Below are 14110 nucleotides of genomic sequence, written 5' to 3'. Positions count from 1 at the left end.
CTGTGAACTGAGGCTAAAATCTACTGATCAATGCTTTTCTTATGTCTTTTATATGCTGAAGACATAATTTGTCCAAACGTATGATTCTTAATCTAGATGAGCTCTTCATTGGCTCAGTCATTGGCATGACTGATGCTTGCAGTTGTTTATCGCCTTCATACTGTGGTCCTGTTGGTTTGACACCTCATGAATGTAGTTCTCAGACTTTATCCTACTTCTTCTGTGTATGGCTCGAAAGGGCCGAGCGATTTGACTTCAGCGTTTCCCCTAGGATTTTTAGCATAGTTAGCGTTGGGTGGCGGCGGCATGGTAACGGACGCAACCAATGGCGCGGTCTATGAGCAAAATGTTTTAGAGGCCCTCTTGGCCACAGAGACCAAATTGTGCAGTTTTTAAGCAAATTTCCTGCAATTCTAAACATTTTGCCATGGCTTATGCCGTGTTCTTATGCGATCTGAGTGATTTTAAAACATAACAACCACCAAAATAAAAATGGGTATTCCCAAAATGTAATGGCATGGGTCCCCCATTGATTTTGTTATGTTTTAAACACTCAAATGTAGAAATGTATACTGTAGCTAAGAAAGTAATAGTAGGTGTATGTTGTGCAGTAAGCTGTTAGTAGCCCTTGTGCCTCACCCTAATAATTTGGTCGATTTTCCGTTCAAGATTTAGCATACTGTTCTGACTTGGTGGTGCACATTTTAGCCTGTTTTTGGAGAAATGTCGTCATCATCAAATATTGTATGAGCTTTCATTGGCTGCTTAAACGCCCCCCTTATTTATCCTAAGTTTCTGACTTGGTGTACTGGGAGAACACTAAGAATGGCCCATGTTCTGAATTCTGTCACTCGACATTTCAGAAGTGTTGAACAAATAGCTCCCTCATGTGGTGTTAGAAGCAAAGTGAAACTCGGTGATTGAAATGGAAATTAAAATGTCCCTCTAGTGGTGGTCTGAACTGAGGCTAAAATCTACTGATCAATGCTTTTCTGATGCCTTTTATTTTATTTACATCATTTACATAATACATAATTTGTCCAAACGTATGATTCTTAATCTAGATGAGCTCTTCATACTACAGTATGTCCGTCCTAGTTCGCTCATAAATGTCTTAATCGAAATTACGGATTGCTCCTTATCCTCTCGTCGTCCCCACAGGCTGTAGTTTGTACATATTAATTGTCAGTAGAAACCACATTTTGTTTAAGCAAGTCAGCCATGTCACTTTTCTGTTTATTTTAAAGTCAATAAATTAGGCTGAGTGAACTGTTTCGCTGCCTGACAAGGCTCCACTGATGGCCAGGTGTAGCAGTGGTAAGGTGGTGGGACTCTGCTGTTGGGACAGCTTTTTGTAGGCCATAACAGTTTGTGGGCACCTGTGTCATCGTGATAGTACAATTAATGTGTTGTTTATTATTGTTGTAGTGGCTTTGCTGGCAGTATGGCCCACCAAGATTTCCATGCTAAAATCACCACTGGAATAATTACTGAGTGAAGAAACCGCGTCAGCCCCTCAAGTGAGGCAGCTTGCATTTCTGAATGCAAAATTCTCATAAAAGCTAAATATGGTCAGCATAGCTGTGTGCTGAGAGAAAATAGGGACCAATTTAATGTTTTAAGTTGGATGCTGCAGTTTTGCAAATTTATTTATTTTTGTTTGATATGGTGCAATATTCTATTATTCTGTTCAGATTGTATTAGTTTTGAATTGTTAGATTTATATGCACTTTGTTTAGATACATTCAAATGTTATATTTTAAATGCAAATGTTTAATAGCATTCTTTGTCATAACAAACCAATGCATTTTTAAATACATTGTGGTTAAGATAGTTTGACTATGATTGGTGTTAAAACAATTAATTAAATTATACTCTCTCGCAAACTGTTTGACTTGAAAAAATACAAAAACATATATTTTTTTTAAAGAGCTGTTTGGGAGCCTAAAGAGCCGGAATGCCCATCACTACCCTGTACCATATGTATCCATTCCATCCTGTTCCTTATGTCTTCTGTCCTCAGTGCTGCCTCAGCCTGCATGTTCCTACTGCCCTGTTGGTAGTAGCTAGTGCAAAGACACCAGTCCTCGTCTCCCTACCTACCGTCCAACCCTAAGCATTCACTCATTGTCATCAGTCCTTCCTCATATCATCTCCTACTTTCAGACTTTCTGTCCATCTACCTCCCTCTCTTTCTCCCTCCTTTCCGTCACTAACTCTCTCCCTGCTCAGCCCATGACCTCTAGGCTGTTACCATGGCTTACAGTTTGTGCTTTTCATTCTGGCAGCAAAAGGGAAGTCTTGTCTTACCTTTGTTTGCCTTCAGTAGATTCCTGCACATTGCTGACAGTCTTTCTAATAATTTGCTAATACTGCTGTCTGTTGAGCTTTAGGCTGAAGAGAGATGATTTTGTCTGTAGATAGAGGAAGCATGTTAGTGGTAGAGATGTGTGATGTTCTTGCATGTAGACAAAGCTTCAGTTCTGGGTTTGATCAGCCTCTCTGGCAGGTTGAAGTTGAAACCAAGCCAGCCTCAGATGTAAGCGTAATGTCGCTGTGTGCTTTTTGATGGTAGCATCTTGTCAAAGCTTCAAGGGACCTACTTCTAGGTTGTTAAGAGGTCACAGATTTTTCTTCCCTCAACCAAATGGCACTCTCCTCACCCGTGTAATTGACTCTCAGGGTTTTCAGGGTGTTTTCAGGGTTTTGAGAGATGAAGCATAGAAGACTGGCATCTCCTAAGCTTTTAGTTGGGTATACAATAGAACACCATATTGAGAGTGGACGTGTCACCTGCTGGCCTTGATGCAGTCAGAGTAAACACTAGAGGAAGATTAATATTGGGCAAACACTGACCATTCATTCACATATTCCATATCAAATCAAATTTTATTTGTCACATACACATGGTTAGCAGATGTTAATGCGAGTGTAGCGAAATGCTTGTGCTTCTAGTTCCGACAATGCAGTAATAACAAGTAATCTAACTAACAATTCCAAAACTACTGTCTTGTACACAGTGTAAGGGGATAAAGAATATGTACATAAGGATATATGAATGAGTGATGGTACAGAGCAGCATAGGCAAGATACAGTAGATGGTATCGAGTACAGTATGTACAAATGAGATGAGTATGTAAACAAAGTGGCATAGTTTAAAGTGGCTAGTGATACATGTATTACATAAGGATACAGTCGATGATATAGAGTACAGTATATACGTATGCATATGAGATGAATAATGTAGGGTAAGTAACATTATATAAGGTAGCATTGTTTAAAGTGGCTAGTGATATATTTACATCATTTCCCATCAATTCCCATTATTAAAGTGGCTGGAGTTGAGTCAGTGTCAGTGTGTTGGCAGCAGCCACTCAGTGTTAGTGGTGGCTGTTTAACAGTCTGATGGCCTTGAGATAGAAGCTGTTTTTCAGTCTCTCGGTCCCAGCTTTGATGCACCTGTACTGATCTCGCCTTCTGGATGATAGCGGGGTGAACAGGCAGTGGCTCGGGTGGTTGATGTCCTTGATGATCTTTATGGCCTTCCTGTGACATCGGGTGGTGTAGGTGTCCTGGAGGGCAGGTAGTTTGCCCCCGGTGATGCGTTGTGCAGACCTCACTACCCTCTGGAGAGCCTTACGGTTGAGGGCGGTGCAGTTGCCATACCAGGCGGTGATACAGCCCGCCAGGATGCTCTCGATTGTGCATCTGTAGAAGTTTGTGAGTGCTTTTGGTGACAAGCCGAATTTCTTCAGCCTCCTGAGGTTGAAGAGACGCTGCTGCGCCTTCTTCACGATGCTGTCTGTGTGAGTGGACCAATTCAGTTTGTCTGTGATGTGTATGCCGAGGAACTTAACTTGCTACCCTCTCCACTACTGTTCCATCGATGTGGATAGGGGGGTGTTCCCTCTGCTGTTTCCTGAAGTCCACAATCATCTCCTTAGTTTTGTTGACGTTGAGTGTGAGGTTATTTTCCTGACACCACACTCCGAGGGCCCTCACCTCCTCCCTGTAGGCCGTCTCGTCGTTGTTGGTAATCAAGCCTACCACTGTTGTGTCGTCCGCAAACTTGATGATTGAGTTGGAGGCGTGCGTGGCCACGCAGTCGTGGGTGAACAGGGAGTACAGGAGAGGGCTCAGAACGCACCCTTGTGGGGCCCCAGTGTTGAGGATCAGCGGGGAGGAGATGTTGTTGCCTACCCTCACCACCTGGGGGCGGCCCGTCAGGAAGTCCAGTACCCAGTTGCACAGGGCAGGGTCGAGACCCAGGGTCTCGAGCTTGATGACGAGCTTGGAGGGTACTATGGTGTTGAATGCCGAGCTGTAGTCGATGAACAGCATTCTCACATAGGTATTCCTCTTGTCCAGATGGGTTAGGGCAGTGTGCAGTGTGGTTGAGATTGCATCGTCTGTGGACCTATTTGGGCGGTAAGCAAATTGGAGTGGGTCTAGGGTGTCAGGTAGGGTGGAGGTGATATGGTCCTTGACTAGTCTCTCAAAGCACTTCATGATGACGGATGTGAGTGCTACGGGGCGGTAGTCGTTTAGCTCAGTTACCTTAGCTTTCTTGGGAACAGGAACAATGGTGGCCCTCTTGAAGCATCTGAGAGGTCTTTGAAAGAGTGGACCTGTATAAGCCAACTTTAACCACACTTAATCTGATGTTGACAATCTGTGAGAGGATTTCTTCCAGTCATTATGATCCAAGGTATTATTAGAGCTAATCTCTGTGTAATCTCTGTGTAGCCATTTTCAAGATTTAAAAGTAGGCAAGTGCGGTGTGAAATACTGGGCTAGACATAGTTCATGTCTGATGTTGGATGTTTGTCACAGCTGTCTTTCCTGGAGAGTAGACAGCTGCTTGTGTAATATAACTACCATATACCAGCCACTCTACAAATAACATGGGCTTTGGCCAGTGAACAATAGATGGTGCTTTTATGAACAGAAACGATAAAGGTTTGGGTCTGATACATAGTATCTCTGCGATTGGCTTCTCTTTTTACTATATGTGTGTTCAGTCTAATGGTGAGGAAGCTGAAACCGAAGCAAGTGGTGACCCACAGTTGCTGACATCATCAACCAGCGAAACAACCAGGAGTGCAATGGGAGGCCCTGACCCACCAGCCACCACCACCTCCAGGCAGGAGAGCACAGAGGACCAGGGTCCCACCAGGAAGGTGGTTAGGGTTGTTAGGGGAGTGGTTAGCAGGGTCGTTCCTGGGGTGGATGAGCAGCCTCAAGCCTCCAGCACAGAGCCAGCTGAAGCTGCCCCTATAGCCACATCTGTACCCAAGACTTCGCTCCTCAGACAAGAAGGATAACATCTCCATGGGCCTGGCCAGCCTGATGGGCTGAGGGAGGACCAAGGAGCACCGTCCTCTCACCCTCACCCAGGACCGTAAGGAGGACAAAGAGGAGAAGGAAGTAGAGAGCCAGGAGCCTCCAGAGGAAAAAGCAGAGGCCCACCTCCATGTCCACTCCTGCTCCTCCTCCATCTGTTCTTCCCATCCCAGCTCCCCCCAAATCAAACCCCCTCATCCCCCCAACAGGGTTCATAGTTCATACCCACAGCCAAAGCCAACCCCCTCGGCCCTCCTCCAGGCTTCATTCCTGCCACAAAACAAAATCCTCTTGCCCGGCCCCCAGGTTTCATCCCTGCCTCCCTATCCGACCCTATTGCCCACCTTCCAGGGTTCGTTCCTGCCTCTCGCTCATTGGCTGTAGAGAAACCAGAGGTACAGAGGGCTTGCCTTCAAATGTCTGCCTCGTAGAGTATTACAGTCAATGATGTGTGCACTGAACACTTATTAACCTGTTCTCACCTGTGTTGGTGATGTGACCTACTGTAGGTTCTGGAGCTGGTCCCTACAGATGAGAACCACAGGCTTCTGAGGAAGAACCTCACCGGAGCTGGCTCTACTGTAACATCCTCTCTTTCAGCCTGTATGTCTGCCTGATCTGCTGTGCTATTACCCAGTCTTACCTTGCCATGGGTCCGTGCCATCCTGCTGTGCATCAGCATGGGGACAGGTGCACTGTTTGATGTGGCCCCAAACTGGTGTTGCCCACGAGCAGCAGTGTTTGAATTATGGAGGTACCCTGTGGTGTTGTAATTGGAACCCTGACTCTAGCAGCATCGGTGTTTTGTCTTTTCAGTTTAGTGTATGTAGCCTACATCACTGTCATATGGCCTCCTATCATGGCTTAGGAGCTCTCCTTAGTCCTATGGATAAGGTCTCGTATGAATAAGGCTCTTGTGTGGCTCCTCATTTACCCGATCCACAGGAATATCTATGTTCTGACATGAATGTATTCTGTCCTTTTGGCATTCACTTTCTGACAAAAGGGTTTTCATTTTCCCTGAGGTTGAAGTTTGTTTTTTTTAATGCTGGATTGAGACTGTACCTGTTGATTCCAGATCCCAGCTCTCACATCCACTCTAAAAACACAGTTTCCTTCCCAGTCCTCCTTCTGCAGTCTCATCTCTTCTTTTCTGTGTCGCTGTGTGTTTCGTCTCCGCTTGCTGCTGTCTGCGTATCCGGTGGCGGCCTCTCAGGTACTGTCCGTTCCCTATCACTGCTCTCACACAAGGCTTGGCTGAAGTGTGTGCTCATGTTTTGTGCTGGAGTGTACGCCTGCTCTTTTAACTGACCTCTCCGTCCCCTACCCCTGTCTCACCCCCTAGGGGTTCTGCATGCACCCCATACTTGTTCCCTCACCATGTTGCTGTGGACTGAATTCTTTCCCTCTGTCCGTGAAGCAGTGCAGGAAGTCCCAGTAATGACCTACCCTCTCCCACAGAGACGGCCTTGGCTGGACATAATCATTTAGACTGGTAAAGCTAGAAGGATTAACGCCTTCTTTCAGTTGACCAGAGTGATTTAGTTTGTTTTTCACAGCCAACGTGTGGGTGTCAGTTATTTTCTGCATGTGTTATCCAACCTTCCACCCAAATTCACAAAAGATACTTGTTACTTGGCTGTTGGCATGTGTTTGAACATGCAGTATGGTCCTTAAAGTTGACCTCTGGATTGACCCCACTCCTCTTCCTGCCCTCCTCCAGACATGGGTGGATCAGGACCATGTGGCCCTCCTGCAGGTGGCCCACACGGCTGCCTCTCAACCCAAGGTCTGCCCACTGCTATGCCTGACTGCAATACCCCATGCATCTCCCTCAGTCCTGCCCTGGATGTGGTGTGTGTGTGTGTGTGTGTGTGTGAATCACAGAGCCTACATCCTCAGCAGGGATTTTGTATCTGTGATGAACTGGTAGAATATTGAGAAACTCATGAAATACATGACTTATTAATTTGACCATGTCTAGTAGGTTTACAGTGAGAGTGTATGCTTGTCTAGTGATGTGGCTTGCTTTTCAGTATGAGTTTCAGATCCTGTTAAGAGGAAAACCTAGTAACTCAAATTGCACGAGTTAATCCACCGATTAATTGTCATATGATGTGTGTTTAGTTTGTTCATATTGTATCTCTTTCACATTCTTCATAAATATTTGTGGTGAAGTGCTGATATGCAGCCAGTACAGTCATGTGTTGTGCTGTGTAATGATGTTCGGTTATATAGCAGGCTTTATTCGTGACTCCCTATCCTTTCTGTGAGTGGGCTCTCAGTACTTTGGTGGCAGGGGGTGATATCAAATTTCATTTGTCACATACACATGGTTAGCAGATGGTAATGCGAGTGTAGCTAAATGCTTGTGCTTCTAGTTCCAACAGTGCAGTAATAACCAACGAGTAATCTAACCTAACAATTCCACAACTACTACCTTATACACACACGTGTAAAGGGATAAGGAATATGTACATAAAGATATATCATTGAGTGATGGTACAGAATGGCATAGGCAAGATGCAGTAGATTGTATCGAGTACAGTATATACATATGAGATGAGTAATGTAGGGTATGTAACATTATATTAAGTGGCATTGTTTAAAGTGGCTAGTGATACATTTTTTACATCAATTTCCATCATTAAAGTGGCTGGAGTTGAGTCAGTATGTTGGCAGCAGCCACTCAATGTTAGTGGTGGCTGTTTAACACTGAAGGCCTTGGGATAGAAGCTGTTTTTCTGTCTCTCGGTCCCTGCTTTGATGCACCTGTACTGACCTCGCCTTCTGGATGATAGTGGCTCGGGTGGTTGTTGTCCTTGATGATCTTTATGGCCTTCCTGTGACATTGGGTGGTGTAGGTGTCCTGGAGGGCAGGCAGTTTGCCCCCGGTGATGCGTTGTGCAGACCTCACTACCCTCTGGAGAACCTTACGGTTGTGGGCGGAGCAGTTGCCGTACCAGGCAGTGATACAGCCCGAAAGGATGCTCTCGATTGTGCATCTGTAGAAGTTTGTGAGTGCTTTTGGTGACAAGCCGAATTTCTTCAGCCTCCTGAGGTTGAAGAGGCGCTGCTGCGCCTTCACAACTCCATCTGTGTGGGTGGACCAATTCAGTTTGTCTGTGATGTGTACGCCGAGGAACTTAACTTACTACCCTCTCCACTACTGTCCCGTCGATGTGGATAGGGTGGTGCTCCCTCTGCTGTTTCCTGAAGTCCACAATCATCTCCTTTTGATTTGTTGACGTTGAGTGTGAGGTTATTTTCCTGACACCACACTCCGAGGTCCCTCACCTCCTCCCTGAAGGCCATCTCGTCTGATGGTAGACACACACAGTAGAGACTAGTAGGCCATGAGGGGCTTTCTGGAGGCCAGGTGGGGGTTTGGGAGGTAAGAGTGTGGGGGGAGTGTTCCAGGTGTTCCATGGGGAAGAACAAAACTCCTCCTCCCTCACGGAGAGGATGACACTGCAATGCAAAACCAGAGCCCATTTCCCATTTCCCACATGATACCCCATAAGGACAAAGCAAAGCAGTTTGTTTAAAATAGTTTATTTCCAAATGTGTAAAAAATTGAAATCGCATTTAAATAAGTATTCCGACCGTTTACTCAGCATTTTGTTGAAGCATCTTTGGCAGCGATTTCAGGCTCGAGTCTTCTTGGGTATGATGCTACAAGCTTGGCACACCTGTATTTGGGGGGTTTCTCCCATTCTATGCAAATCCTCTCAGGTCCTGTCAGGTTGGATGGGGAGTGTCGTTGCACAGAAATTTTCAGGTCTCCAGAGATGTGCGATTGGGTTCAAGTCTGGGTCCTGGCTGGGCCACTCAAGGACATTGAGACTTGTCCCGAAGCCACTCCTGCATTGTTTTGGAAAAGGTCATTGTCATGTTGAAAGGTGAACCGTTGCCCCAGTCTGCGGTCCTGAGCGCTCTGGAGCAGGTTTTCATCAAGGATCTCTCTGTACTTTGCTCCGATTTATCTTTCCCTCGATCTTGACTTGTCTCCCTGTTGCTGAATAACATCCCCACAGCATAATGCTGCCACCACCATGCTTCACCGTAGGGATGGTGCCAGGTTTCCTCCAGATGTGACGCTTGGCTTTCAGGCCAAAGAGTTCTATCTTGGTTTCATCAGACCAGAGAATTTTGTTTCTCATGGTCAGAGAGTCTTTAGGTGCCTTTTGGCAAACTCCAAGCAGGCTGTCATGTGCCTTTTACTGAGGAGTGGTTTGTCTGGCCACTCTACCATAAAGGCCTGATTGGTGGATTGCTGCAGAGATTGTTGTCCTCCAGAGGGAATCTGTCTGTCAGAGAGCTCCAGAGGGAAGAATCTTGGTTGTTCCAAACTTTTTCCATTTAAGTATGATGGAGGCCACTGTGTTCTTGCGGCCTTTCGATGCTGCATAAATGTTTTGCTACCCTTCCCCAGATCTGTGCCTCGACACAATCCTGTCTCTGAGCTCTACGGACAACTCCTTTGACCTCATGGCTTGGTTTTTGCGCTGACATTCACTGTCACCAATGGGATTTAAAAAAAAAAAATTTTTTTTTTTGTTGGCAGGTGTGTGCCTTTCCAAATCATGTCCAATCAATGTAATTTACCATAGGTGGACTCCAGTCATGTTGTAGAAACATCTCAAGGGTGATCAATTTCGAGTCTCCCTAGCAAAGAGTCTGAATATTTATGTAAATAAGGTATGTTTTTTTAAATGTAATACATTTGCAAGAAAATGAAACCTGTTTTCGCTTTGTCATTATGGGGTATTTTGTGAAGATTTGATAATGAAAACATTTTTTAAAATCTATTTTTAGAAAAAGGCTGTAACATAACAAAGTGTGGAAAAAGGTCTGAATACTTTCCAACTGCACTGTACACCTCTGCGCCTGTCTTCTAGCTTTTCTTCTTTTAGAAATGTACTAACCCTGTTTGGGCCTGCTCTCTCACAGGTGAAGACTGAGGAGCAGATAGCCGCTGAGAAGGCCTGGTACGGGACTGAGAAAGTATGGCTGGTTCACAAGGATGGATTTTCCTTGGGTTAGTAGATGAACGCCACCATTCACCCCAATATGATCAACATTTATGCATTTTCAATTTGCTCTTGATATACTCACTGAAGTAGTAAGCCATATTGGTATTGCATTTGTAAATGTGTTCAGTATAACACATGATGCAGCCTAGACAAACATTTTCTCTGTGGCTATAGATCATAATGATACTGAATCTGTTCTGACTGGTCACCACAGCGACCCTGTTGAAGACGGAGCCAGGCAGTCTGCCAGAGGGGACAGTCAAGATCAGACTGGAGAGCGACGGCTCGTTGCTGGATGTGGATGAGGATGATGTGGAGAAGGTAAACCTAAACTCACCAAAATGTACATGGTGATTGGCCCCTGTAATGCACCTAATTTGAATTGTTCTCATATTGGATCCGAGTACTTTTATTGCGTCATTATCTGAAGAGAAGAGTCTGTGGCGTATCACCTCTTTGAACGCCATCCTCTAACCCATATATGTGTAGGCAAACCCTCCATCGTTTGAGCTCGTGGAGGACCTGTCCTCACTGCATTACCTCAATGAGTCCAGTGTGATGCACTCCCTGCGCCAGCGCTATGGGGGCAACCTCATCCACACCCAAGCTGGACCCAACATGGTGGTCATCAACCCCATTAGCGCTCCCTCCATGTACTCTGAGAAGGTACTGTTCTGGGTGGAGCCTGCGGTTAGCAGGATAGAGGGGATATATTCTAGGAGAGTAGCAAGTACACCAGAGTTTTTACATTTTAAATTATTATACAACATTCTTGGGTACCTGCAGGAAGGGTACCACATGAAGGAAGGGTACCTGCAGGAAGGGTACCACATGAAGGAAGGGTACCTGCAGGAAGGGTACCACCGTAGTCAATCGGTCACTACTATAATAATACTCTTAGTAAAAATTTTAATCTGTAATTTACACTGTAGAAATATTGAGGATTGAAAGGTTCAAAACATTTGTGAAACATTACAGCACAGTTGAAAAATATGTAAATTAGAAATCCGAATTGATGGTCTTAAGAAATACTGTAGATGGGAGCTGAAGGGTGGGACTTAAAAGGAATAAAAACAAATAAAATAACTAATGTAAAAAATACTGTGTCTGTGAATTGTATGCATAAGCTGGAAGTGGAAGCCTAAGTATTGTTGTCCATTAGTTTACTCCAATTAGGGGAGGGTGGCAGGGTTAGGGTAAATAATAAGGAAGGAAAAAACATATATATATGGGGTTGGAAATGATGCAGGCAATTACATTGATAGAACCCACAATCTATCTGCAATATTAAAGCTGAACTACCCCCCCCCCCCCCCCCCCCCCCCCAAAAAAAGAAAAGAATGGCATAATGATATACAGTGGGGAGAACAAGTATTTGATACACTGCCGATTTTGTAGTTTTTCCTACTTACAAAGCATGTAGAGGTCTGTAATTTTTTATCATAGGTACACTTCGACTGTGAGAGACGGAATCTAAAACAAAAATCCAGAAAATCACATTGTTTTATTTTTAAGTAATTAATTTGCATTTTATTGCATGACATAAGTATTTGATCACCTACCAACCAGTAAGAATTCCGGCTCTCACAGACCTGTTAGTTTTTCTTTAAGAAGCCCTCCTGTTCTCCACTCATTACCTGTATTAACTGCACCTGCTTGAACTCATTACCTGTATTAAAGACACCTGTCCACACATTCAATCAAACAGACTCCAACCTCTCCACAATGGCCAGAGAGCTGTGTAAGGACATCAGGGATAAAATTGTAGACCTGCACAAGGCTGGGATGGGCTACCAGACAATAGGCAAGCAGCTTGGTGAGAAGGCAACAACTGTTGGTGCAATTATTAGAAAATGGAAGAAGTTCAAGATGACGGTCAATCACCCTCGGTCTGGGTATCCATGCAAGATCTCACCTCGTGGGGCATCAATGATCATGAGGAAGGTGAGGGATCAGCCCAGAACTACACGGCAGGACCTGGTCAATGACCTGAAGAGAGCTGGGACCACAGTCTCAAAGAAAACCATTAGTAACACACTACGCCGTCATGGATTAAAATCCTGCAGCGCACGCAAGGTCCCCCTGCTCAAGCCAGCGCATGTCCAGACCCGTCTGAAGTTTGCCAATGACCATCTGGATGATCCAGAGGAGGAATGGGAGAAGGTCATGTGGTCTGATGAGACAAAAATATAGCTTTTTGGTCTAAAGTCCACTATCCGTGTTTGGAGGAAGAAGAAGGATGAGTACAACCCCAAGAACACCATCCCAACCGTGAAGCATGGAGGTGAAAACATAATTCTTTGGGGATGCTTTTCTGCAAAGGGGACAGGACGACTGAACTGTATTGAGGGGAGGATGGATGGGGCCATGTATCGTGAGATCTTGGCCAACAACCTCCTTCCCTCAGTAAGAGCATTGAAGACTACCCAAAACACACAGCCAGGGCAACTAAGGAGTGGCTCTGTAAGAAGCATCTCAAGGTCCTGGAGTGGCCTAGCCAGTCTCCAGACCTGAACCCAATAGAACATCTTTGGAGGGACCTGAACGTCCGTATTGCCCAGCGACAGCCCCGAAACCTGAAGGATCTGGAGAAAGTCTGTATGGAGGAGTGGGCCAAAATCCCTGCTGCAGTGTGTGCAAACCTGGTCAAGAACTACAGGAAACGTATGATCTCTGTAATTGCAAACAAAGGTTTCTGTACCAAATATTAAGTTCTGCTTTTCTGATGTATCAAATACTTATGTCATGCAATACAATGCTAATGAATTACTTAAAAATCATACAATGTGATTTTTGTGATAAAAATTACAGACCTCTACATGCTTTGTAAGTAGGAAACACTACTGATTTTGCAGGTTATCAAATACTTGTTCTCCCCACTGTATGTACGCCAGAAAGAGCACGTGGGACTGGATTTGTTGAATTGGAGAGGTTTTATATGGTGAGAATGACACTCTCCTCACCTCTCTCTCTCTAGGTGATGCACATGTTTAAGGGGTGCAGGAGGGAGGACACAGCGCCTCACATCTATGGCGTGGCCCAGTCAGCCTATAGGAATCTGTTGACCACCCGTCAGGACCAGTCCATTGTGCTACTGGGAAAGAGCGGCAGCGGCAAGACCACCAACTGTCAACACCTGGTTCAGTACCTGGTCACCATCGCTGGCAGCACTGGCAAGACGTTCTCTGGTAGGTTTTGAGGGGAATGAACATGCAGTACGTTACAGAACAAGTTATTTACATTTTTCATTTGAAAGTCCATTATTTGCCTGCTATTCCCTATTTGGCCTGTTTCTGTGTGTCTCCCAGCGGAGAAGTGGCAGGCAGTCTACACCATCCTGGAGGCCTTTGGGAACAGCTCCACCTCCATGAATGGAAACGCCAGTCGCTTCTCTCACATCGTGTGCCTGGATGTTGACCAGGCTGGTCAGGTGGCCTCGGCCTCCATTCAGACCATGCTGCTAGAGAAGCGAAGAGTGACCAGGCGGCCAGAGGGAGAGTCCACTTTCAATGTCTTCTACTATATGATGGCTGGAGCTGACAGCTCTCTCAAGTAAGCTGTCATCTTCCTCAGACCTCTGTGTGGAGTGGACCTTCACCCTTGCCGAACACACTCTCTCTCGCTCCCTCTTTTACCTTTCTCCCTTACACCTCCATCTTTTTCTCTCTCTCACTCTGTCCTTCATTTACTTTAAAGTGTCTGAGTTTTGAAGGTCAGAAACTCTCATAGTT

General features: G+C 45.2%; 1 protein-coding gene across 1 annotated transcript in view; it reads left to right on the top strand.

The window, feature by feature from the left end:
- LOC110537246 (unconventional myosin-XVIIIa) overlaps positions 1-14110 on the top strand; it is a 108995-nt gene that overhangs the window by 31787 nt on the left and 63098 nt on the right. Inside the window, exons 3-7 of the mRNA XM_090192061.1 lie at positions 10297-10384; positions 10594-10700; positions 10869-11045; positions 13357-13567; positions 13688-13931. Of these exons, the coding sequence (XP_090048187.1) occupies positions 10297-10384; positions 10594-10700; positions 10869-11045; positions 13357-13567; positions 13688-13931 (827 nt within the window). The remainder of the gene's footprint in view (positions 1-10296; positions 10385-10593; positions 10701-10868; positions 11046-13356; positions 13568-13687; positions 13932-14110) is intronic.

The sequence above is a fragment of the Oncorhynchus mykiss genome, chromosome 12 (assembly GCF_057628025.1).
Source record: "Oncorhynchus mykiss isolate SJ-2025 chromosome 12, ASM5762802v1, whole genome shotgun sequence".
Taxonomy (NCBI): Eukaryota; Metazoa; Chordata; class Actinopteri; order Salmoniformes; family Salmonidae; genus Oncorhynchus; species Oncorhynchus mykiss.
This window is presented reverse-complemented; position numbering and strand designations above follow the sequence as displayed.